Source organism: Polypterus senegalus, chromosome 15 (genome assembly GCF_016835505.1).
Source record: "Polypterus senegalus isolate Bchr_013 chromosome 15, ASM1683550v1, whole genome shotgun sequence".
Lineage (NCBI taxonomy): Eukaryota > Metazoa > Chordata > Cladistia > Polypteriformes > Polypteridae > Polypterus > Polypterus senegalus.
Window position 1 is genome coordinate 38,218,286 of NC_053168.1, and position 27,519 is coordinate 38,245,804.

Below are 27,519 nucleotides of genomic sequence, written 5' to 3' on the forward strand. Positions count from 1 at the left end.
AAAGAAAAGAATAGCCAGTGACGCAGTAATGATGATTTTCTCCGGCCAATCAGTGACCAGCAGAGTTTACACGTCACGTTTTGGTAACGGTTCGGCGCGCTTGGAACCTCGGCTGAGGTGGTACTAAAAAAAGGACCAGGTACCAGGTACTGTTCCCAGTGGAAAGCCCCACAAAAGTGAGCTGTACTGAACCGTGTCGCGCCGTACTATGCAGTGGAAAAGCGGCTTAAGTAAGTGTCTGTATCCATCAGGGGGCGCTAGCTCCCTTGTTGGAATGAGTTCTTTTTTTAATTGTGGCATGATATATAAACCGAAACTATACCGATATAATATAAAAAGGCAATACCCCTACTTTAGTGATACGGTGGTAGGAAATCACATAGGAGAAATAATAGCTTTCTTTAATGACAGTTTATGCTGCATAACAGACGAAGGAAACCATGACAAGAGGATGGGAGATAATGTCATCCGATCCTGAAAATCCTTCCAATGCCACAACGAAAATGGCAGACTCTTTACATCGTGCCTCCACTCCTGAACTGGGTTCTTGTCATGGCTTCCTTCGTCTGTTATGCAGTGCAGACAAGTCATTAAAGAAAGCTAAGTTATTTCTTCTATGTGATTTCTTACCGCCGTATCACTAAGGGAGGGGTATCGACTTTTTATATTATATCTATATAGCTTTCGGATTATGTAACACCTACGATGGGTTGGCACCCTGCCCGGGATTGGTTCCTGCCTTGTGCCCTGTGTTGGCTGGGATTGGCTCCAGCAGACCCCTGTGACCCTGTATTCAGATTCAGCGGGTTAGAAAATGGATGGATGGATGGATTATGTAACACGCCGCAATTAAAAAAGAACTCATTTCAACAAGGGAGCTGCATCCTCCGGCTGGATACAGTGTCATAGTGGTTTTTAAAATGCAGCCTTTCAAGAAGTTCTTACATCTCATTCATGGTGACAGTCCTTCAGTGCCTATAGATTGAAGTCAAGGACATCCATCCATCCATCCATTTTGTAACCCGCTAAAGGACATTAAGTTTTTTAAAAGGAGCGTTGCTTTGCTGGCCCATTCTCTATTAACGTCTCTCCCTTTCATTTCTTTCCAGTTGAGAATGTTGAATGATTGTTTTCAAAACTTATATAGACCTGACGTGGTGGATTGGCCTCTGTGTGACATATGTTCACTCTCAGTGTCCAAGACACTGCTCTCTGAAGTCATTGCCACATTTATCAGAAATCATTATACACAGTCAGTTAAAAGAGACCAATTCTTAGTGTTGCGACCTGATACTGGTCATACCTGGTCAAGTGCTTGGGCTGCTGTACTCACTATGTACTCCACTGTTATCTGTCTGTAAGTAAACTTGAATAAACACTTTTGATGTTCATTGGCCTAACTGATCCCAATACTTCCTGCAGGTGCTTAACCCCAGACCCCGACTTACGACCAGACATTATTGAGGTTAGTGCCAGGATTTCGGATGTCATAATGAAGTATGTTGATGGACTGGGCTCAACGCAGATATCCATGGAGAGAAAACTGGAAAGGGAAAGGAAACGTACCCAGAAATATTTTTTAGAAGCTAAACGGAGTGCTTTGAGTTTTCGGCACCAGTTTTCCTTGTTTTCAGAGGTGAGGTCTGTAAAAGTGCTTCACTTCAAGAAATTTCCTGCTGTGTTTGGGTTTGCAATTCTTTGATTAATATATTGGTAACAAAGAATATTACACTGTTCTGTAACGGAAAACATTAATTTACTTACCTTTAATCCTATATAATGGTTACCATTACTGTATGCATGTTTAAACTGTTTTTATATATATATATATATATATAAAATATATATATATATAGAGTATAGCATAAAGTCAATGAAACTTCTGGGATATTAATCTGGTCAGTTAAGTAGCAGAGGAGGGTGTTAATCAGTTTCAGCTGCTGTGGTGTTAATGAAATTAACAACAGATGCACTAGAGGGGCAACAATAAGGTGACCCCCAAAACAGGAATGGTTTAACAGGTAGAGGCCACTGACATTTTTCCCTCCTCATCTTTTCTGACTGTTTCTTCACTAGTTTCACATTTGGCTACAGTCAGTGTCACTACTGGTAGCATGAGGCGATACCTGGACCATACAGAGGTTGCACAGGTAGTCCAACTTCTCCAGGATGGCACATCAATACGTGTCATTGCCAGAAGGTTTGCTTTTCTCCTGCACAGTCTCAAGGGCATGGAGGAGATTCTAGGAGACAAGCAGTTACTCTAGGAGAGCTGGAGAGGGCCATAGAAGGTCCATAACCCATCAGCAGGACCAGTATCTGCTCCTTTGGGCAAGGAGGAACAGGATGAGCACTGCCAGAGCCCTACAAAATGACCTCCAGCAGGCCACTGGTGTGAATGTCTCTGACCAAACAACCAGAAAGACTTCATGAGGCTGACCCAAGGGCCCCATGTCCTCTAATGGGCCCTGAGCTCACTGCCCAGCAGCATGCAGCTCGATTGGCATTCGCCATAGAATACCAGAATTGGCAGATGCACCACTGGTGCCCTGTGCTTTACAGATGAGAGCAGGTTCACCCTGAGCACGTGACAGAAGTGAAAGGGTCTGGAGAAGCCATGGAGAACATTATGCTGCCTGTAACATCATTCAGCATGAGCAGTTTGGTGGTGGGTTAATGATTGTCTGGGGAGGCATATCCATGGAGGGTCACATAGACCGCTACAGGCTTGACAAAGGCACCTTGGCTGCCATTAGGTATCAGGATGAAATCCTTGGACCCATTGTCAGACCCTATGCTGGTACAGTGGCTCCTGGTGCACGACAATTCCTGGCCTCATGTGGTGAGAGTATGCAGGCAGTTCCTGGAGGATGAAGGAATTGATACCATTGACTGGCCACCACACTTTCCTGACCTAAATCCAATAGAACACCTCTGAGACATTATGTTTTGGTCCATCCAATGCCACCAGGTTGCACCTCAGACTGTCCAGGAGCTCAGTGATGCCCTGGTCCAGATCTGGGAGGAGATCCCCCACAACACCATCTGCCATCTCATTAGAAGCATGCACCGATGTTGTCAGGCATGTATACAAGAACACAGGGGCCATACAAAGTGCTGCGTACAATTTTGAGTTGCTGCAATTAAATTTTGGCAAAATGGACTAGCCTGCCACATAATTTTTTCACTCTGATTTTTGGGGCGTCTTTGAATTCAGGGCTCTGTAGGTTGATCATTTTCATTTCCATGAAACGATGTGGCATCCTTTCGTTCCTAACACATTACCCAGTCTATATCAGTATAGATATCCAGGAGGATTTCTTTTTCCCATTGAGATCTGATGTGTTTTCAAAGTGTTCCTTTAATTTTTTGAGCAGTTTTATATATATAAAATAAGATAGTACAGTATATTACTCTGACATTATTAATTTAGCTCAACCTAACTAGTTATTTATTTCTTCTGAAGGGTCAGTGTGATAACTCAAGCAGTCTGAATAAAAGTGGAGCCTCCAGTCTGAGGGTCGACTCAGAATCACATGAAGGGCCATCATACATTTTTCAAAGTACCACAGTCAAAGATGGTGATGTTAAAGTGAGTGAAAAAGATGTATCAGAAGATAACTGCTCTTTGGAGGTCACTGAAAAAGGTAAAGTTGTGCTTTTGAAAAGTTAATTCTCAGTTAATGCATATTTTACCATCTTTAGGGCATACACTTTACAAAATTCAAATATATAATGCCTATAAAAACTACTTATCCCTTAGAAGTTTTCACAATTTATTTTTATCCAATATTGATTCACAGTGGATTTAATTTGGCTTTTTTGAAAATGCTGTTCACTCACAGTCCTTGTGGAATCTGATTGAGTTTAAGGAGTTTTGTAAAGAAGAATGGAGGAAAACTGCAGTGTCCAGATGTGCAAAGCTGATAGAGGCCTGTGCACACAAACATCATGAGATCATCATGGCTGCCAAAGTTGCATCTACTAAATACTGACTTGAATACTTATGCGGCCAATTATCTCTATTTTTTATTTGTAACTAGCTACGCTTGTCTGTCATGGATAGGTAATAGAATACATTTAAAAACAGCGCTCTTCTTCATATCTTTGCGTGCCTCACCCTCTCTTTCCATACACGTACCCTCAGCGTTTCTCCTGCACCTCTGTACCCTTGCTTGTCTCAACATCTGTTCTCTTATGTGTACCCTTTTTGTTGGTCCTTCGCGTTTCTTCGATATCTTCGTCTGTTTTTCCTGTCACTCCCTTTCTTGGTTTAATTCCCGGAAAGCATGCTTCTCAAAGTCTGTCATTTTGAGGCACCTTGCTCTCCTCCTGTCCACTTTCTGACTACTACCAATTGTAGACGAGCCCCCAATACCTGCTGTGAATACACCATTCATTTTCTTGTGAGTAGTTTTCATCTTTGAAGGTGACTCTGGTTGCCCCATGTTAGTATTTAGTGATCCATGTCACTTGGTAAGTTATTTGCTTTGTTCTTGTTGAAATGCTCCATTTTAAATGCTTCATTAAAATAGAAAAATTGTCCCAATCAGAAATGTAACTTTTTACCCCTAATGTTTCATGTCATCATTCCTGTCACTAAGCAGCCATAGCCAAACTGACCTATCAGATTAAAGCCAAACTGACCAATAATATGACTCAGAGGGACCAGACACACACAGAGTAGGATTTTATTATATAGTACATTTATTTAGACCACTTTACAGAGATCTGTTTTCACTTTGACATTACAGATTCATCTTCTGTTGAACAGTGTCAAAAATCCACTGCAATTTAGTGTTGTGATATGATAAAATGTGAAAGCTTCCAATGGGGTGAATACTTCATATAGACACTCTATTCTACTGCAGTGTGCACAAATGGTCAGATTTATGTAGCCATCAAAATATTGAATGAAAGACCATTCAGTGGCAAATACTTGCTATATTATCAAAGTGTCACAAAAGAATACAAAACACTAGCAAGGGTAAAAAAAATCATAAGGACCTTCATACAAAAGAAGCATAAGAATTATATTTGAGGGAGGGAGAGAGAGAATGCTTAAATCTGAAGCATTACATTCTCAACAATATGAATGTTTTTCTTTTTACTTGTAACTGTCTGTTTTCTTTATTTTTACCATAAACTTCAGACAAAGGCATCTCTGTAAAGCCTGCAACTAATTAGTGCCAGTACTCACCACAGCACTGCTATAGAGAAACATTTGTAGCAACCATTTGAAGACAACATTTGATGGCGTCAAAAAATAATCAGAAATAAAATTAAAAATAAAGAGACATGTGGAGAAATTTCCAGACATACCCAACTAATCCATGATATGCAGTGTGGCCACCAGGGGAGGTGAAAGCCCAACAAAGTAGGGCTCCACAGTCCTTACAGCACCCCAGGGTGGCGCCCGAGGAACCCAACAGGGCTGTGCCAAACTCCAACTCCCATGGAGCCCTGTGGGATTGTGAGGCACTTCTACAACCCAGGGGGCTGCCATCTAGTGGTCCTGTGGAGATAATGCCCTGATCACACTCTCTTCCCTGGTCCATCCAGTATTCAGGCATTCCAGTCAGGCAAGGGCACCAGCCGTCTGCCTCACCAATTTCCTTTTAATTTTTTTCTGTTTAATGGAAACCTTTACTAGAAGTGACTAACAATGATCAGCATACATATAATACATTATGAGTAGTAGCCAGTGTTATGAATGTTAACAGACAATTAGGCAATCAAACCTAGGAAGAATATAAGAAGATTGATAATATTGTCAGTGCCAAGAATAAACAACAACCTGTTAAAAAAGCACCAGAAGGTAACCAAATAAAATGAATAAAGAAGTCACAACAGAGTGAGGAATGCAGAGAAGTGGATATATTAAGCTCTTCCTGGGTCTTTTGTCAAGAAGTGTCTCTTCAATAAAAGCCCAACAGAAGACTGGGAGCCACTCAGGTAAACAGGATAAGCTCATACCATTGTAGTGGTCACGAGGACGTTAAGATGGTGATTTGTTTATTTTATTATGGGGACCACAGGAACACACCATGCCTTGACCCGGCTCACACACACAGACACTGATAAATTGTTCAATAATAAAGGTAATGAAGTATATATTGTTCAAATAATAAAGAAAAAAAATAAAACAAAAAAGCATATGCAAAAGCCCTCCCCAATTCCCCAATTATATAATATATGTAGTGTATATAATTCCCCATTATATACACTACATATATGCCCCAGGTGCAGATGACGATGGTGTAAGGAATGGACAACCATGTGAATAGCCCTCTGAATGAAATGTAAAGTTTTGTCCTTCATGCTACCAGTTGTAGCATGAAGATTTGGCACGATTGACAGTGCTCCCCAGACAAAGATGTATCCAGCCAAGATAAAGTTACACGGGCAAGCAGGAACAGGACAGCACATCCAGATAGAAACAGTAATCCATGGTGGTTATAATTGTAATCATATAGTGTATGTAATGCACAGAAATAAATGCAGACAGACTATTGTGATTTCCCATACGATTTTTTGGCTCCTTTTTAATTTTTAACATTTTTTTTTAATTATTTTTCTTCCCACCTAACCCTGTGCCTTCTGAATCTGCCCAATGGAATAATACTGCTGGGGCTGCTGGGAGTTGTAGGAATTTAAGTAGTGCTGCTACAACTTTATAATTGAGAAACACCATATGTGTTAACATCATCTGAACAAGGAAGGTACAATTATTAAGCAGAAAAATGAAGACTTCCTTTAGGTGAAAATTGAGAATCCAAAAACTGCTAGAGGTGACTTTAAATAATGTCTTGGCAGCCTTGGTGGCCAATGGAGTTTAAAAAATCCAGGAGTGTTGTGGATTACTTGGAGTCAGGTGACATCAGTTAGACAGCGCTGTTTTGGGCAACATTGAGAGGCTGGATGGCAATGATTTGGAATGATGAGCATCATGTTACAGTAGTCCACTTTTAATTATGAATATGAAATATAAAATCATTTTACAGTCCATCCCTTTCAAAGATCCAAGAGGTCACTGGGAAAAAGATCTCTCAATTAATATATCAGAAAAGGAGTGGAAAGTAGCAATGCAGAGAATTCACTCGAGCTCCATATGCGCAAAGCATACAATTATACAACTTAAAATTATATATCGAGCACATCTGTCTCAACTAAAACTCTCCAAAATATTTCCAGGGCATGATCCAACCTGCGAACGTTGCAACCAAGTCCCAGCCTCACTAGGTCACATGTTCTGGGCCTGCACCAAATTAACATTATTCTGGACCAAAATTTTTACTTACCTCTCAGACAGTCTTGGTCTCACAATCCCTCCTAACCCATAAACAGCTGTTTTTGGAGTTTTTCCAGATGGGTTTAAAGTGGAGAAGGACAAACAAATTGTGGTTGCATTCACTACACTGTTGGCACGCAGACTTATTCTGATAAACTGGAAGAACCCAAACTCTCCTTTTTTAAGTCAGTGGGAAACTGATGTGTTATACTATTTGAAGTTGGAAAAAATCAAATACTCAGTAAGAGGATCTGTACAGACTTTTTTCAAAACATGGCAGGATCTAATCAGTAATATTTTAAAATAAGCTCTTAAAGCACAGAGGAAGCAATTATTTCCATATTTCTTTGTCTTCTGCATTCATCTCTATTGGCTTATCAAATTTATTAATTTAGGTATGTTTACAAGCCTTAAATTTCACGCCGTTTGCCTTGCTCTCTCTCTCAGGGGTGAGGGTCGATTTGTTCTTAACTCAATGTTACTTTTTGTAAAAATTGATTGATTTGTATGGATTGCAATAAAATTAATAAAACTTCAAAAAAAAAGAAATACCTAGGAGAGCTTAGCTTAGCTAGCTAAACAAGTGAGCTTGAATGATCTCCTCTCATTTGTCAAAATTCTTAGTACATGTTCAAACTGTGTCCGGTAAATGTCTTATCTTTGCAAGTGCTTGTTCATTTGGAAACAAGAAAGCCTTAATTTTCAGAGTAACACTACAGTTCTCTCATGCGTGACTATGTACTGCAGCAATAAAACCAAGATGACTATGATGTCATGTACAAGTATCAAAAGAAAAAACACTAAACAATGTAAGATTGTAAAGAAACTAAAAAAAGCTCAAATGAAACAGAGAACAGCCTCTTCTGTCTTATGATTTTCTTTTTCATTTGACCTGCATCCGATTCTAGCATAAACTAAAACACATGGCCATTAAAGTGAAATGAAGTATAATTTGTCAAACACTGAAGTAACATTTCACATAATTAAAAAGGGAATGGCATGAATCAACAGTAACACATCTGAACATAAATCAGGCACGATAAGCAGAATGTAAGAGATACACTAAATGGATCAGATAAAGGTTAGCATGGCCTTTAGCAGGATATTCAGACAGACAATTGTGGAGCAACTGCAAAGGGGCTAAGTAGTGACTAATGGCTCCACTTTGCATAAATGTCATTATTTACTGTTAGCATTTGCTTTCACATTAATTTTGACTGTTAAAATGCTAACACTGTGTACCGAGCCTTTTTTTACTGCAGTTAAATAGCTTGTCATATTTTATGTAAGAAATTAATTTCACAATTATTGCAGAAAGGTTTTCTTGAATATAAAAACCTCAGCGGAAGATGTAATATAACAAATATTGTTTAATAGTACACTGGTGTATAATAGTACTAAGAAACATGAAGTGTACTCAAGCATGATGAACTTTTGTCACCTGCTATACTGCTAAAGGAACAATGATGGCCAGCCAAGCTTGCCCTAGAGATCAGGAAAAAGAAAAACCAAAGTGGCCATGAATGCTAATGTTTGGTGAATTGCCCCAGCAGCGTCAGTGCAGTGGGCCAGCTGTTCAGGTGTACATACTGTATATTAGTTTATATATTGTGAAAAGGCGCTATATAGGCGCCTCTTGAACCCTCCAATGACACGTCAGACACCTGGTATAAGTCCAATATTTTTAACTTTTATTATGATACTGTGCACAAGCACCACTATTCCACTCTACTCCAATAAATACTACAATAAACAATCAATCCTCCACTCCTCCCAGCAGCTCTGTCGCACTTCCTCTCAACTCCGGCTCGGGCTGCTGGGGTTACCCATAGTCACTTTATACTTCTCGACCCGGAAGTGTTTCTGTCCCTCAGTCCATGTAACTCTTAACACTTCTGGGTCAGGTGAAAACTCCTTCTCTTTAACCTGGATGTACAACATTGCTTCTGTCCCCTCGACTGGGAAGTACTTCCCAGTTATAAGTCAAATAGAAGTCCCTGTGCCTCCCTGCAGTGTCCCCTGGCGGTCCCCATGGTATCCAGCAAGGCTGTGAAGGGAAACTCCAAGGTCCATGATACTCTGCTGGAACCCGGGGCATCTCCACTTTACAGGGAGGACTCCACCTGGCGGCTTGAGGGTATTGGCTGGGATAAGCTGCCTGTCATAGTCCACTATATATATCTATATCTATGTCTATATCTATATATATATAGATATATATATATATATATATACAGTGGGATGCAAAAGTTTGGGCAACCTTGTTAATAGTCATTATTTTCCTGTATAAATTGTTGGTTGTTACGATAAAAAATATCAGTTAAATATATCATATATGAGACACACACAGTGATATTTGAGAAGTGAAATGAAGTTTATTGGATTTACAGAAAGTGCGCAATAATTGTTCAAACAGAATCAGGCAGGTGCATAAATTTGGGCACCACAAAGAAATTAAATCAATATTTAGTAGATCCGCCTTTTGCAGAAATTACAGCCTCTAAACACTTCCTGTAGGTTCCAATGAGAGTCTGGATTGTGGTTGAAGGTATTTTGGACCATTCCTCTTTACAAAACATCTCTAGTTCATTCAGGTTTGATGGCTTCAGAGCATGGACAGCTCTCTTTAACTCACACCACAGATTTTCAATTATATTCAGGTCTGGGGACTGAGATGGCCATTCCAGAACGTTGTACTTCCTCTGCATGAATGCCTTAGTGGATTTTGAGCAGTGTTTCGGGTCGTTGTCTTGTGAAAGATCCAGTCCCGGCGCAGCTTCAGCTTCGTCACTGATTCCTGGACGTTGGTCTCCAGAATCTGCTGATACCGAGTGGAATCCATGCTTCCCTCAACTTTGACAAGATTCCCAGTCCCTGCACTGGCCACACAGCCCCACAGCATGATGGAACCACCACCATATTTTACTGTAGGTAGCAGGTGTTTTTCTTGGAATGCTGTATTCTTTTTCCTCCATGCATAACGCCCCTTGTTATGCCCAAATAACTCAATTTTAGTTTCATCAGTCCACAGCACCTTATTCCAAAATGAAGCTGGCTTGTTCAAATGTGCTTGAGCATACCTCAAGTGGCTCTGTTTGTGCTGTGGGCGGAGAAAAGGCTTCCTCTGCATCACTCTCACATACAGCATCTCATTGTGTAAAGTGCGCCGAATGGTTGAACGATGCACAGTGACTCCATCTGCTGCAAGATGATGTTGTAGGTCTTTGGTGCTGGTCTGTGGGTTGACTCTGACTGTTCTCACCATTCGTCGCTTCTGTCTATCCGGAAATCTTTCTTGGTCTGCCACTTCGAGCCTAAACTTGAACTGAGCCTGTGGTCTTCCATTTCCTCAATATGTTCCTAACTGTGGAAACAGACAGCTTAACTTGCTGGGACAGCTTTCTGTATCCTTCCCCTAAACCATGATGGTGAACTATCTTTGTCTTCAGGTCATTTGAGAGTTGTTTTGTGACCCCCATGTTGCTACTCTTCAGAGAAAATTAAAGGGGGAGAGAAACTTACAATTGACCCCCTTAAATACTCGTTCTCATTATAGGATTCACATGTGTATGTAGGTCAGGGGTCACTGAGCTTACCAAGCCAATTTAAGTTCCAATAATTAGTTCTAAAAGTTTTGGAATTAATAAAATGACAACGGTGCCCAAATTTATGCACCTGCCTGATTTTGTTTGAACAATTATTGCACACTTTCTGTAAATCCAATAAACTTCATTTCATTTCTCAAATATCACCGTGTGTGTCTCCTATATGATATATTTAACTGACATTTTTTATTGTAACAACCAACGATTTATACAGGAAAATAATGACTATTAACAAGGTTGCCCAAACTTTTACATCCCACTGTGTGTGTATATATATATATATATATATATATATATATATATATATATATATATATATATATATATATATATATATATATATATATGTGTGTGTGTGTGTGTATATATATATATATATATACAGTATATAGCATAAACAAGAGACAAGAGGCACAGAGGAGGAGAACAATACAAGTATGAGAAACACAGTAATAGTGTAATGAATACAATGGATTCAGTATTCTAGGAACAGCATGACTCATAAAAGTGTTTAACTATATATCATTTTTATTTTCACTGAAAGATAAAATTGTCTTTACAGTCAGCTGTTATCTTTGTGGATCAACTTCTCACTTAGACTCTTAACATTTCTCAGTTTATTTTATAACATTATAAAGGCTCACTCACTCTGTAATTTTTCTTCTTGATATCTTATTCAAATGCAATGAATTGTCTAAGAAAAATCTTTTATAATACACGTATTGTAATACATTATAATACAATAATCTAGTCACCAGGTCTTCCATAGCCACTTTGCTGGACTTTGTCTTGATAGTTTGATTTTTTATTAATTTAAGTTCTTTTTCCATTTTCTTTTGTTTTGCGCATTTACATTTTATCTTTTTTTGTAATTTGTTTTGTATTTTGCATTTTGAAGTTCTGAATTTCTTAATTTTAATTAAGCAATTAAAATACTGTGTGAGCAAAGTTCTTTGTTTACTTTGATTTTACCCTTTTGGAAATAAATCATAACAATTCTGGTCTAGTATCTATCTATCTATCTATCTATCTATCTATCTATCTATCTATCTATCTATCTATTATGAAAGGCTATAAAACACTCAAAATTGCAATTATATCCTTCAACACTTAAAATCTGATTGCTCCAATTATAAAATTATAGATACTGTTGCTATGTACCTGTGATTTTTAACAGACTTTTTAATAAGATGTCGACTAAGTGAATCATGTATATTTTTTTATACTTTGAGAACACTATTGGATGTGAAATGTCAGAAGTATTATTTAGGGGAAATGTATGTAATTCTTTGGAGTATATACAGTACTGGATCAGTATGCAGGAATGTAACTTGTGACATTAAAAACATGGGTTCTGTAAAAAATGTAAATCAATCCAACTCAAAATTTGAATTTTTAAAAAGACAATAAAGGTTATTATGTTAGACCAAGCCATAGTTTGAAATCATAACAGGTCAAAACCATGAGATCAAAACCAGACAGGTAACCGCTAATTCAAATGACAAAACGAAAATCAGGACTCAAAGTCGGAAAAAAGTCAGAAACCAGAAAACAAACATAGTGCTGGGGCCTACTTGAAACAATGAACTAACTACCACTAATGACTGTTGAAACAAAGAGCAGCCACTGATGGATAATGCACTGTAAATCTTTATAGGGTAAAATCTGTGACATCAATAGCATGATGATCAGTGTCACTCTGCGTAAACAAGACAATAATCAAAATAAAATTTGTCAAAATAGGTCAAAACAAAAAATGGATCACAAAAACAGAATCCATCAGTTGAACAACCATGTAATAGACAAAAACACACATATAAATAGTGTAGAATGATGTTTATGAGAACCAGTAAGGAGATGACAACTCCACATCTATTGACGTTTTTCACTCATTATGTTTTTTACTAATAAAAAAAATAAGAATTTTTTTACATTTTTGAGACATTAGTAATTAACAATATAACACTGATTTTTTGTTTTACTTTCTAAATACCTTATTTAATTACTATAGGTAACCATAAAATTCAAAAAGTCTATTTCTGTGTAGATGTGCTTAAATTCTGGCAATAAATCCTTCTTGGTAAAAGAAAGTAGGGGCGCTAAAATTTACTCCCAGAAATAGGGCTGTCATTGGGAGGAGGACTCATCGTGTCAGTAAATTGTAATGGATATGTAAAGGTTTCAATAGGTGTATGTGTTTTGACACAGGTGTAAACTGGTGGGCCTCAACTGCAGTTTAGGAATAAGACCAAAAGATGAAATGTTTGGCAGATGGCTCGCCTAGGTCTAAACCTAAAGAAACTAATGCCAATGCCCAGTACCAAAGTTTGTTATGAAATAAACAAAGCAAGTTCCTAGTTACCTGAATATCAAATAAACTGGAAAGCAAGGGATACATTTAGACAGATTATCCAAAAACTTGGACAGGGAGGGAGACATGATGTGACTTAAATAGTGTAACACAAAATGACTGCTGGAACATGCCTCCAAACAAGGGGTACCCACATCATAGCAATCAAAGCTTACATGGCAGGCCCCATAAAAAAAACAAACAAAAGGTCAATGCAGATTTTTCTAAACATAATGAATATATAAAATAATAATCCTAAATCAAGATAAAAGCAGAAAACGTAAAGTTAAATTTAATTCTGCACATTTTAAAATCATTGGAAAGAATACAGAATAAATCCCAGGAAAAAAATGTAATGTTCCTGTGCACCAAGATGGCACTGCACCATATTCGACTCTCTGTCCATGGAGAAAATCTTAGTCTCAATCTCCCTAATAACCGAGTCTTCCATTATTATGATTACTTCCCTATTTCTGGAGACTGGTCTTGAGGTGACCCATTCGGGTTCTACATGCCTGCCTACCACCTCAGAATTATCAGGGTTTCTGCTCATCTCCTCAGGGTCCTAAAATTGGTTGGACACCTCCAACTCTGGGGTGTTATATGCTGCGTCATGAATGATTTATTTTCTCATTATTTCTTTGCTTTTTAATAACACTGTTGAACACTTTAGTTTTTATTTTAAAGAGCATTCTCTTGTCTTAATCGATCTTCATTGTTGAAGTGTATGATTCTGAATGTTGTTTTGTGTTGTTTCTGTCATTATTTTGTTTTCTTACAGATACAACCAATTTCTGTACCCAGGCTGCCCATTGTGCAATCACATAATAGGTCACCACCTCCATATGACATCTATCTGAGATCAGATGCTAAACCTGAAACCCGTCTTCTGATTTTTCTGGTCTTTCAAAAATATATGTATATATTATCCCAAAAATGGGAGATCAAACTTTTATTGCTAAATGAAAATAATGCATTTTTTTGTTTTGTAGATGTTGGTTCTGATGAAGATTTGGACATGTCTGACACCTCTAATAGTTCCAGTAAAGACCAAACCCTCAGTAAGATATTATTGACATAAATGTTTTGATGTGGACTCAGTACAGCCTCTGACTGAATTCAACACTTCTATTGATAACTGGCTGGGCACACAGGTTTAGAGTAGCTGACAAGTACTGATTACTTTTTTATTCAAACAGATTACATATAAATGGCTTCTTAATTCTTTTCGATTTTAAAACTGGACTACCATACAAAGAATGATGTGTGCGGTAGTGTATCAAGGCTGTCATTTCGTTAACTGCTATATGTTGTCATGTTGACACTCATTTCATTTTAACTAATATATAGTGAAATAAAGTGAGATTTTAATGGCAGATGTTTTTCGGCTTACTCCTAATGCAGGATATCTAAAATACCAAAAGTGATTACAATGGCCAGTGTAGTCTCATCATCCTGTTTTTAGCACACATAAGTCGAAAGCAGCATGGTCTTCTTGTGATATAGCCCATCCACTTCAAGTTCCAATGTATTGTGTATTTAGAGATGCTCTTCTGCATAACTCTGTCACAATTACCTCTTATGGGTCTATTTGTGACCTTTCTTTTACATTGAACAAACCTGGCCATCCTCTCTCTGTGTAACAAGTTATTATTGGCAATACTCACTTGATGCTTTTTTTTCCTCTTTTTTTTCTATAATTCCTATTGTAAACTATAGAGAACTAAGTGCACGAAAATCCCAGGAGAGCAACTATTTTAAGGGTGCTGGAATCATCAAATCAAAATCGCTTAGATCAAATACAGTATCTTTCAGGGCCTAAAGACTGCTTGTAATACAACTTAATGTCTTACCTGTGTTTTCATATCTTACATATAACTTGAAACAACCTGATTGGATGTTTGTAGGAGCAGACTATTTGTAATAAGAAATGGATATATCTAATAAAGTGGCCACTAAGTGTTTACATACACTATAAAATACAGTCAATTTCCACATCCACTTGGGCTGCTCAAAAATTGTAGTTCTGGAGGACAGTCTTGTCGGAGTCCTTGGGAGTCACTAAACAAATCTGCTGGAAGGAGGCTGCCCTGTCAGATGAAGGTTCTACTTGACCTGGAAGTGCTGTGTTGTAGCACCAATGGTACCCCCAGGTCCAGCATAAAAGAAGTCACTCTGCCTGACCTGGGGAGTCAGGATTTTCACAATGGAGGTTTCATGTCAGAAAGGGCATTCCAAATGACACTCCTTATTCACATGTATAAAACTGCCAGAAAACTGGTTTGGAAAGTATCAAAAACATCTTACTTGAAGTTAATCTTAAAAATTCTTATAGATTAGAATACAGTTAGCAGCAAAGAAAAAGAACATCTTACAAATATTTGAAATCAACAATATTTGTATTTCTAATTAAGACACTAAATAAATTTAAACCTCAGTGGAGCTCAGAACCTCACCAAGAGCTCCAAGTTTTTTATGTCTAAAAAGAGACGCAGATGTGTTGATGTGCACTTTCACCGTGTTAGTCAGTTGCAGTTTGGCAGCACTATCGGTAGTGACAGGACTTTCCTGCTGTGCAAATCCCAGGACATTACCTGACACATTTTAAGTCATCTTGTCTAGCAGTGTAGGTTGCATTTGAAGACAGGACAATCTCCCTTGATAAATTTCTACAACCATTAGATGTTCTTTTAACTCTGTCTGGCACTTCTAAATTAAGCCACTTGCTGTGTAGGCTAGTAATAAATACACAGTGATGACTTCCAATCAGATTCATTTACTGTTGCACAAATGTATGTATTTCTTTGCATTTGAATACATTTGTGACCTGAATTCACGTAATACTGGTTAACTAGGGTTAGTCACTTAAATAAAGCAAAAACCTGGTCAGCAGTAAGTATAACTAAATCAGTGAATAATCCCAGTCTCCTAAAACTAGACATCCCACCATTAAACAGTTTGTTACCAATAAATCAGCGTAAAAAAGGCATATAATCCCAGGAAGTGCTGGCATCATACGAGTCGATGAAAATTGAATATAAAATGATTAAAAACACACACCATTCAGTGTTCCACATTATAAACAGATGCATTGGTCATTCCAATGCAAATTATTTTAAAGCCAAAATTATTTGAGGAACTCAAATTTAAACCGTTGTTAGTTTTCTGATCAGTTTTAATAATATTATTTAGGAAATGAACACAGTCTGTTTAAACTGCTAGTGAAGTTAGTCTGCTGTTTGGAGTTTAACATTTAAAGGTTTTTAGAGAATTTTTTTGTACTCGTCAAATTCAATTCTCAAAGGTTTTGCTGAACTTTATCTTTCTTTGTAAATATTTTGATATTAAATGTAAAATTTGTGTACTAAACACATTTTATTATGTTTTAAATACTAATTTGTTAGTGAAGGGATATCAGTGGTGAAAAATTAAAACAATTAAACAGTCTCAGTCCCTTGAGCCCTCCTGTTATAATATATTTACTGTAGAAGCCATGTGCAGTCATTTAAAAAGTGAATTATATTTTGGGATCATCCTTTTGAAGAATAATGCTTGACTCATTAATTATTTTGCATAAGACTAATCATAACAGAAGATTATTTCATTTACCTTAGGGTCAATTATTATATAGCAGCTAAAAAAATACACATTGATGAGGTATACTTGTGAATAAGCATTTCACTTCTCTTTGAAATAATTTGTTTCATTTCTTTTTTTAAGTTCCTAAAGAATTACATAAGATGTGTGACTTCAGATAAACCATGAGTCCAAATCACAAATACAATTTGTAAATAGGTTTAAGTAAGGCCAGATACTGCACTGAATGTTACTAGCAGTGTTACTGGAGTGATATTTTATCGTGTGCTGCTCCCTGTTGACTAATTTTATTGTTACCCTTTATGATTAAGGCACATAACTGCTGCTGCTCTTTCCTATGACTGTTCACTGCCATTTTTACAGTACTAGTGCATGTTAAGTTTTGATATGTGGAGGATGATTTATGAGAGGAATATTCATAGCCGCCCCCAGACTCTGCAGGCTCTCTCTGCTTATCGCCCTAACCGTCTTAATGATTATGAAATTGAGTGAGTATATTTATCATGGTAAAGTGGCATTGAGTTCAGGTCAAGAGCCTGGCACACCCAAATCCTACTGATTTTGCCTAATGGAATTAGCATTAGTGTGAGTGAGTCTGTATGCATGTGTTATTTTGATTGAGGATTTGTAAATGTGATGTTTTTATTTGCAAACTTCACTCTATAAATCCTGCTGTTGTTGTCATTTTAGGGGTTGGTGATGAGTGAAGTCATAAACAAAACTAAACTAAGGAAAACCAGAACCTGTAAGGCTCGTGTCTGTATGAGCAACGGAACTTGGCCTTTTTGGGGTTGGGGGAACTGGGTTATGATTAAAAAAAATGAATACATTTTGAATGACTTAATGGGAATGTTTGAAGTTGCCTGTTTTTGTCTTGTTATGGCTATTAGATTAAAATGTGTAAATCTGAACTGATCAATATTCTAAGTTTGGTTTTCAAGTGAAGGATTGCAGGAGAGCAGAATCTCTTGTGGCAGCACTGGCACAAGTCAGGGTGATATGCCAGCCTAGAGAAGGGCACACTTATAAGCCTGGACATTTCAGACAGTTCTTTAGAATGTGTGATGAAGCCAAAAAGAAAAACAAATGAATGAACTGTGCTGCATGCTTCTCAGCGTGCCATTTGTCATATCCATAGCCATTAATAATCTGTTTTTCTGTGATTAAATTTAGTGGTGTAAATTAACTTAGCCAGGAAGATTAATTCTGAGGAGTCATTTTAAATTCTGGAAGTCTTGATTTTTATGTGCTTATAATTCCTAACTGTATGTCTATTGACCATGACACTTATTAATTACATTGTTCATCATTATTTATTTATTGTATACATGTATGTGTTAATGACATAAAAAACTTTTTATTTTGTAAGATGGTTGCTGAAATTACATTAAGGTTAAAGAAAATGAATTTAGTGTATTGTGCTAATTTTAGAGAGCAAACCATTTAGGAAATGTAGTGTGTATTTACTGCATTTTAAAGACATTTAGACAATGTGGCTTTTTTAAATGTTTTAAGATGTATGACATTAATATATCTTACAGGATCAATAAAAAGAAGCATTAGTGCATCTGAAACAGAGACCCAGCGCTACACTAGGTAAGTAAAACCTGGCATCATATTACAATTTTAATGTAAGTAGGTTCTGATATTTTTACCTTAATTATTTACATTTACATTTACTTATTTGTCTGACTCCTTTATCCAAGATGACTTACAACATTTATGATACAATTGGTTACATTTCTTTTGGTATTCCAATTGGAGCTCAGGCAGGTCAGGTGACTTGCTCAGGGACACACAGTGTCAGTAGCAGGATTTGAATCCACAGCCTCCACAACTGATCGTGTCAAGCTAACTAAAAGTACCTTATATTCAAGCTGGCCTATCATTAAGAAGGGGAAGAGCAAGAGGTGTAGCCCAAGCACATTAAAGAGAGGTGCAAGTTGGGAGGAAGCAGGTAAATATATCAAGAGGATGCTAGGAGGACCATCTTTGTAAAATGAGGGGCTAAAGAGAGCTGGCAGGAGGGCAGAATACCTCCTGACTAATCAAATAAGAACAAAGATTGCCCCAGATAAGAACAAAGACTGCCCCAGATTAGCCCTCCAAAGCAGTAACCCCAGCTAGCTAGCTAGCTAGCTAGCATAAAAGAGTATTACATAGTTGACCGATGACAATTTGGAGGTACCACATTCACAGATGAAAGTAAGACAAGGTCACGTTGAACAATCAGCAGAATGTACATGAGTGTTTCCTTTTCTTACTTGAAGAGAAACTAAAAGATCATCTTGTCAAGAAGTAAAGGAAGCTTACAGAGCTCACTGAACAGTTGCGTTTGACAGTGAAGGAAAATGGTGATACTACTAGAATTCATAGAGAACTAAGGGGATCACCTCCTTGCAGAACCATTCATCTCATTTGGGAAAAGGATGATGGTAGCTTGTGATTTATCTTATATGAATCATGGGGTAAGAGAAGGTAAAATATTCCCCTTGGATATATGTCACCATTGGCGCTCAAAAAAGAATGAAACTTATTACAGTTGACTCTCCGTTAACCGGAACTCAAGCAACCAGCAAAACATCAAAGGAATAATTCTTAAAATAAAATAGATTTAGTGTAAATGTAAGTTTAAGCTTGGTGCACAGTGCACAAAGTGTGATAAGTCAGCGTCCAATTCAGCAATAATACACAAAATGTTGTCTACGGAGTATTTTGTTTTGCGCATTCTCTTGCCAGATCCACCTTTAGTTCTGGCGGGCAGCCCTCAAAGAGTTCAATTGCTTTTAATTATTATGAACTATACTATTAGGCCTATTTTTAACAGCAACTCTCAAGCAACCAGAAACTACACTTCCAATCCCTGTGAGTACCGGTTATATGAGAGTCTACTGTATAATTGACTAAAGGAAAGCGTGAAAGCTTGGTTTCCAGGCATGAAGAAGGGTCCTAAGTTGCCTCGAAAGCTTGCATATTGAAATCGGTTTAGTTAGCCAAATGGCCAGTAGAAATGCAGAGAGCCACTAGTTGTTAAATGCAATACTCCCCTTCACCTCGTACTACTCTTTACTGTGTCCTATTTGAAGTCATATACTGTAACACATGTATATATCACATGCATTATCTATATATATATAAAATTCACTAAGGCAAGACACCCATGGAAAGGCAAGACACTCATGGAAAACACGCCGGAAGGGGCGTGGATTCACTAAGCCGGCGACAAGTAAGATACTTGCAGGGAGGAGCCACGGCCACCAACTCCAAGACCATTGGATGCAACGACAACTCGCAGAGCCACGCCCACCAACTTGGGCGCGACGACACAGAAAGAACGGCGTCATTTACATTCGTCTGTCGTAGAGGCCTCATGTACCTCCGATCTACCTTGACTGTTCATAGAGGCAAGTTTCTCACGAAGGTGAGTCGCCATGTGCAGTGTGTAAAACAGTTTGCGAGGGGTATCCCATAGGATCCTTAAAACAATCCTTTACAACTGAGGTTAAAACACAATGAAATAAGCAATCTTTAAAAACCGAGTTTTCGGTTACGACACACGACCGCGTGCACCATAGCAAACTGTTTTACATGCTACATACAGCAATTCGCATCCGCGACAAACATGCGTCTTCTTCACTCACGGACAATTATATGTTGCTCTCTCCCTCCCTTTTTAGACAACTGTGTCTTTCCGGAAGTGTTCAACCATCAATAAATAATTATGCAGCGTTTGTTATGCCGCAGGTTCACTATTGTGTTGTATTTTGCTCTCTCCAGAGTTCCATCTTTTCATTCACTTACTGTTGTATTCTCACACCAACCCATTTTAGACATCCGTGTCTTTCCAGAAGTGTTTAGCATTCAATAAATAATTATGCATGAGATTGAGCGTGTGTCTACACGGCGCAGAGAGGCATGGCTAAGCCGTTGAACCCCATTCGAGCTGCAAGCCGTGGAATTCCCACTAAGTGCGACTCATACGCTCCCACTCATTACGTCCCTACCCTTTGTGCACACCCCCCTCCTACCGTGGTCGGGTATCTTGGTGGATTATATATAGAAAAGCAGCCAAAACCGAGGGGGTATCCCATGGGGTCCTTAAAACATTCCTTTACAACTGAGGTTAAAACACAATGAAGTAAGCAGTCTTTAAAAACCGAGTTTTCGGTTACGACGCGTGACCGCGTGCACCATAGCAAACTGTTTTACACGCTACATACAGCAATTCGCATCCACAACAAACATGCGTCTTCTTAGATGCTCCTGCACTTTGTACACACCCCTAACCCACATCGCTACTACCGTGGTCGGGTGTCTTGGTGGATTATATATAGAAAGGGTTACTTTCACTATTGTGTTGTATTTTGCTCTCTCCAGAGTTCCATCTTTTCATTCGCTTACTGTTGTATTCTCACATCAACCCGTTTTACACAACTGTGTCTTTCCAGAAGTGTTTAGCATTCAATAAATAATTATGCATGACATTGAGCGTGTGTCTACCTGGCGTGGGTAAGCCCATTCGGGCTGCAAACCGTGGAATTCCCACTAAGTGCGACTCGTACGCTCCCACTGGTTGCGTCCCAACCCTTTGTACACACCCCCCTCCCACCTCGCTACTACATGGTCGGGTGTCTTGGTGGATTATATATAGAAAAGCAGCCAAAACCGCACAGAGCAATGAAAAGTCTACGTCAGTCACAGGCACATCTGGATTGTGTAAAGACGACGACTCAAATGACGAGTTGCCGGTGGACAAATGAGCGGGCAGTGCATACTGAACTCAGCACTGAACCGAGAAATCAGCAGACTAGCATGACGGACGGAGCTGAATGGACGTCCTTCTCCTCTCCTCCCGTTCCAGACTCCGCGCCGTGCGCCCCCATCCCTCCGTCTGCCAGGAGAAGGCGCGAGGACGGTGCGCCAGTTTTCAGTCACTTCAGACGATTGTGTGTTGGTTCGTTCCGTGCATTGTTATAATGTTGCTTTTCTTGCTGATTTATTACATTACCGATTTTTCAAATGTTCATTTTCTCCCTGTGCTTAAAAATCATTAAAAAACCGGCCTGATTATGCGGCGTATGGTACGCCGCGGGTTGGCTAATATGAGATCTTTCTTACTGGTCCCTACTTTCTGTGCAGTCTGAGGAGGAATGGCTCTAGCCCTCTTAACTCTCAGTTGCACAAAGTGGGCAAAGAAATGGATGGATAGGCACCTTCCTCTCTGTGTTCAGATGCCCGTACACTCTTAATGATCAAATTTACTGAATTAAATGGTTTGGTATGTTAGGGAAACTGAACAGTTTCTGCATAAGGGACATTTATAAAACATTTTCCAGCCATTAATAAAGCCAGCAGTGGCAACATAAAGATTCTAAAATGTTTCAGCCAGGATTTCTTCCCAAGCTGGGCCTCAAATTCTTCTCTACTGGCTTTTTTATTTTTAAGTCTTTTGTGTATGTTAGTATTGTTGACCGTTACATTTCTATGTGTTTTTGGATCTTGGGTTATGTAACGTGTTTTATGGGTGATTCCCCAAGAGATGGGGCCACCTGCCCATCACCCCAAGGGACTGCCTCAGCCCGATAAAGGTGGGGGCAACCCACAGTCCCCTTTGGTTTATCTGAATGCACTTGGGAGTTGGTGAGTGTTTTTAGTATTTTTATTTTTCTGTGTTTGCTGTGAATTATTGGCAGTTTTGAACTTTTGGTCTATTTTTGACCTCTCTTTCTAGTTTCTGTATTTTGATTTATTTGCTTGTATTGTCTTGCCTTGTCTTCTCAGGCAACTCCATTTTGCGCTTTGTGCTCCAGAGAGGTTACTTTTGTTGAATAGCATTTTATTTTATTTTATAAAGATCCTGGTTTTGCTCTTGTTACTAGCTGGGGTGTGACAGTAATATACCCCTCTAGGATAGCTCACAACAGCATGTAAGGTTTACCTGTAGCAGAATATAGGAAAATAATCATTAGGACCATGCTCAAATAATTTGAAAAGCTAGCAAGTACATTACATTGTACATTATATTGTACATTACAGAAACACTTTCCTATTTATCTTGAATGTTTTTTTTATTCCATGTTTACTGTTTGATGTAATGCAAGTAATCGTTTACTCAATATAACTAAATCCTGACACTAGCTGCTTTTTCAGCATACTTGACACCCACTGTATGATTCCTTCTATTACAAATACAGCATGGAATCTCTATTGCATGGCTCAGCTATCATAATTATAATGAAAAGAAAATGTATATACACTATCATAATTACACCTGGGCATCTGGAACATTTTTGTATGCTTTATTTTGTCTGCTCTTATTTTTAATTGTTATAAAAATTATAATTGGTATTGTCAATGCAACACCATTTTATTTGGCTTTGTCATCACCCTTTTCTATTGTTTTGTTATGGGAGGTGCTGCAGTGGATTTAGGAAATATTCTGACCCCTTCAACTTTCTGCACACTTTATTGTGTTGTTGGTTTAATTTAATGTGGATAAATTTGTCATTTTTTCCCATATATTAAATCTACATATAATAACCCATAATGACAAAGGGAAGACATGTTTTTTGAACAGTTTGTTTATTTATAATTAAAACACGGAAATCTAAAATTTATGGAAGTAATCAGACCCTTTGCTGTGGCATGCCAAATTGTGCTTAGGTGCATCTGTTTGCTCTAATTTCCTTGAGATGTGTCCAGAACTCAATTGGAGTCCACCTGTGGTAAAACTGAGTTGATTGCACATCATTTAGAAAGGCACACACTCGTGTTTATAGTGTCCCAAAATTCACACTGCATGTCAGCACAAACCATGAAATCCAGGGAACTCACTGCAGACCTATGTGATCAATTTGTGGTGAGGCATAGATCAGGACGAGGGGTTAAAACCATTTCTAAAGCTTTGAATGTTCTCAGGAGCACAGTGGCCTCAATCACTGTGAAATGTAAGAAGTTTGAAACCACCAGGATTCTTCACAGAGTTGGTCATCCAGCCACACTGAGTAACAAGGCAAGAAGGGCCTTAGTCAGGGACTTGACCAAGAACCCAATGGTCACTGTAACAGAGCTTCAAATGTCCTCAGCTTAGATTAGAGAATCGATTGTAAGACTGACCATTTTAGGAGCACTGCATCAATCAGGTGTGCATGGCAGAGTGGCTATCTCCCGCTTGGAGTTTGCCAAATGCTATTTAAAGGACTCTGAGAGCATCAGGAAAGAGATTCTCTGGTCTGATGAGACAAATACCAAACTCTTTGGGCAGAACTCTAAGCACTATGCCTGGTGAAGGCAGGCACTGCTCATCAACTGCCTAATACCATCACTGTGGTGAAGTATGGTGGTGGCAGCATCTGTTCTAGAACTGTTCGTGATTATCAAGGATCTTTACTGTCATTCTATCTTCCATATGCAGAAAAAAAATTCGGTACTCAGGTCCCGGTAATTAAACAGTGCGCACGTTAACCCCACTCAAAAAAAAAAAAACTTCATAGTAAAAAGTACCCTATAAGTAGCCCCTTAACCTCAAAAGCTTCATGGTGAAGGTATCAGAGATAAACACAATAAAATAGAACAAAATAAAATTTATACATAAGTAATATAACTATAGCTTAAAGAAATATTATTGCAATATTCCCTATAATTAGCAGCAAGTAAAATGCTGTATATACAGTACTTGCGTTTATGAAGACCTGACTTATACGCCCGTTCAAAAATATGACACTTGATTTTTTTTTTACATCTTCTTGCTTCCTCCAATCTCGCACCAGTTTCTCGGACACATCGAATTTTGTTGCAGCAGCGCAGTTACCAATTTCTTTCGCCACTTCAACGACTTTAAATTTAAAACCAGCTTCATATTGTCTTCTGATCGAACACTCCATCGTAGATAAGGGATGCTGTTGTGATATAGGTGTATGAGGGTTTGTGATACAAAAAACACAAAACAGTGCAAACGTCGCTTTGGAATAGTTTGGGTATTACCGTGTGGTCACGTAGACACAATACATAGAAAAAAAGGCAGTGTGCTCCATGGTTACTCTCTCAGGTGGGCATTAGCAGATCAGAATCTCTTGGACCAATAGCATGAGTTTTCCGCATTTGACTTATATGACCGACATTATGAAATACTGAAAGTTATACAGTAAAATCAATCCGCCGGAGAACTTAAACGCAAGTATATACAGTATGTAGAAACAGGTATTTTAGGACATGAGACTACCAAAACAAAATGTATAATGTAGTATAAGTGACCCAGAGTGTATAGTCAGGTTCAGTTATGATGTATTCATTATTCTAATAGCATCCAAGAAGAAACAGTTCCTCAATCTGGTAGTGCTTGCCCATAAGCTGTGCCATCTCCTGCTTGATAGGAGGGGGGCAAACAGTCCAAATGCAGGATGAGTGTCATCTTCTATAATGGAGGAGGCTTTTCTTTTGCACCTGCTAGTGTAAATGTCTTTGATAGAGGGTTGGCTGCTTCCGATGATCTGCTGTGCAGACTTAACCACCTGTTACAGTGCTCTCCAGTCTGCGGCCGAGCAGCTGCTGTATTAAACCGTAATACAGGAGGTGAGGATACTCTCTACCACTCACTTGTAAAAGAAGGTCAGAATAGAGGAACTCAGACCAGCCTGCTTCAGCCTCTTCAAGAAGTAGAGGTATTGGTGGGCTTTGTTTACCAGACAAGCCGTATTGTAGGTCAAAGAGAGCTCATTTGTAATATGCATCCCCAGGTATTTGAAGCGGGTGACAATTTCAACCTGTAAAAGGGGAGAGGAGGGAGAGTACCAGTCCCTGAATGTCCACAATCATTTCCTTAGTTTTTTTGAGATTGATGCTAAGGTTGTTATCCTTACACCAAGCAGCATGATGTTATTTAATTAATCAGATGGCTGCAGAACTTTTGTGAGCATTATTCGGGCTTAAAAATATAAAGCAGATCATCACCTTGAGTCTGACTCGTGGTTAACTGCAGTTGCATAGAATTCCAAGTTCGAGTCATGATCAAGGTTAATGCAAATGAGTTTAAAAGAAATTCTTCCACAAGGCTCCAGCAGACCCCCGTGACCCTGTCGTTAGGATATAACTGGTTGGATAATAGATGGATGGATGGATGGATGGCAGAGACGTGGTTGGAAACTTCATAAATGCAACTTTTGCACAAAAGTTAGAAATTTGGTCTTTAAACAAAGAACCGTAGACACATGGAATAAATTACCAAGTAGTGTGGTGGAGAGTAGGACTTTAGGGTCCTTCACATATTAACTTGATGCTATTCCTCAGAATCTAAGGCGAATATAGCTAGTGAGCTAGTCAGGCTGAATGGCCTGCTCTAATGTTAGGTGTTCTTTAGCTGTCTTTAGTATCAGAGAAACTTCAAGGAGCATTCAACAGTTTAGTGATCAGCTGTGCTTTCTTGACTTCATTTTGTGCCTTGAGTATTTTTTTTTTATGGATTTCTTTCCGGACCCCTTTCATGTTTTTAATTCATGCCTTGCCCCTTACTAAGATGGTATTTGTCCATTGTCAATGCAGTATTTTCCTAGTAGTAGGATTTTTTTCTTTTTAAATCCCCTTTCACTTACTCAATTCTGAGCAATATCATAACATCCTGCCTCTTTTGTTTATTTCATCTCTCAGTTTTTCCCTCCTTCTTATTATTCTTTGGAGCTCCATTTCACCACGGGCCTGTAATAGGATCACTATATTTAGTTTGGCTAAGTCTGCTGACAATATGGAATGGGGTTTGTTAAAAAAAATGAAAGAAAAAAAAAGGAGGCAGAGACCTTTACACTGTGTAATTAATTCACTTTCTGTGTTACACTGGTCCCGGTGAGTAGCAAGGCATCCTGGGGATCTATGATTTGAAAATGTGTGCCCTTGGATGATGAAGATGGAGGTCATCATTCATCACTTGTACTCTTATGCTGACACGGGACTCTTTGAAATTTCATCTGGCTATTCATAACTGGAGGGTGGGGATTATGCAGTTAGTTATGACTCCTTTTTATTTTTCCATTGTTTCCCTTCTAGAAGAGCTTAAGTGGCAATTCATAACTCTTACAGGCACTAAACACTTTATAATAACAGTTTGAAGACTGTGCTGTACAAAATATTTAAATATATATAATGAAGCAATGCCCTGTGGTGGGCTGGCCACCCTGCCTGGGGTTTGTTTCCTGCCTTGCACCCTGTGTTGGCTGGGATTGGCTCCAGCAGACCCCCATGACCCTGTAGTTAGGATATAGCGGGTTGCATAATGGATGGATAATGAAGCAAAAGATATAGTTGTTGTGACTAGCAATTTGGCAAAAAAAGTTCAAATGAACTGTAAGAATTATTTAACAAGTGGGAAAAGAAAGTATTTGAAATGGGATGTCCAAAAGAATACTGGAAGGGCTTTCCAAGGTCAAGCAATCTCTTTGGAAAAATCAGATGAGAACCAAACTCAAAGTCATTAAACATAGACAGGTCAAGCCCATAAAATCTTGACCATCACACCTTTATGAGCTTGTTGGGCATCTCATTCCAAAGCCACAGACATTAATATGGAGTTGGCCTGCCCTTGTGTCTGTAACAGCCTCCGCTCTTCTGGAAATGCTTTCCACAAGATTTTGGAGTGTATATGTGGGAATTTGTACTCATTCAGCCCAAAGCACTTTTGTGATATCAGG

The 27,519-nt window shown here is 38.6% G+C and overlaps 1 protein-coding gene across 1 annotated transcript in view; it reads left to right on the top strand.

The window, feature by feature from the left end:
- Positions 1–27,519, top strand: part of nek10 (NIMA-related kinase 10) — a 214,625-nt gene that overhangs the window by 159,117 nt on the left and 27,989 nt on the right. Inside the window, exons 27-30 of the mRNA XM_039737572.1 lie at positions 1,423–1,636; positions 3,467–3,647; positions 14,239–14,307; positions 18,385–18,439. Of these exons, the coding sequence (XP_039593506.1) occupies positions 1,423–1,636; positions 3,467–3,647; positions 14,239–14,307; positions 18,385–18,439 (519 nt within the window). The remainder of the gene's footprint in view (positions 1–1,422; positions 1,637–3,466; positions 3,648–14,238; positions 14,308–18,384; positions 18,440–27,519) is intronic.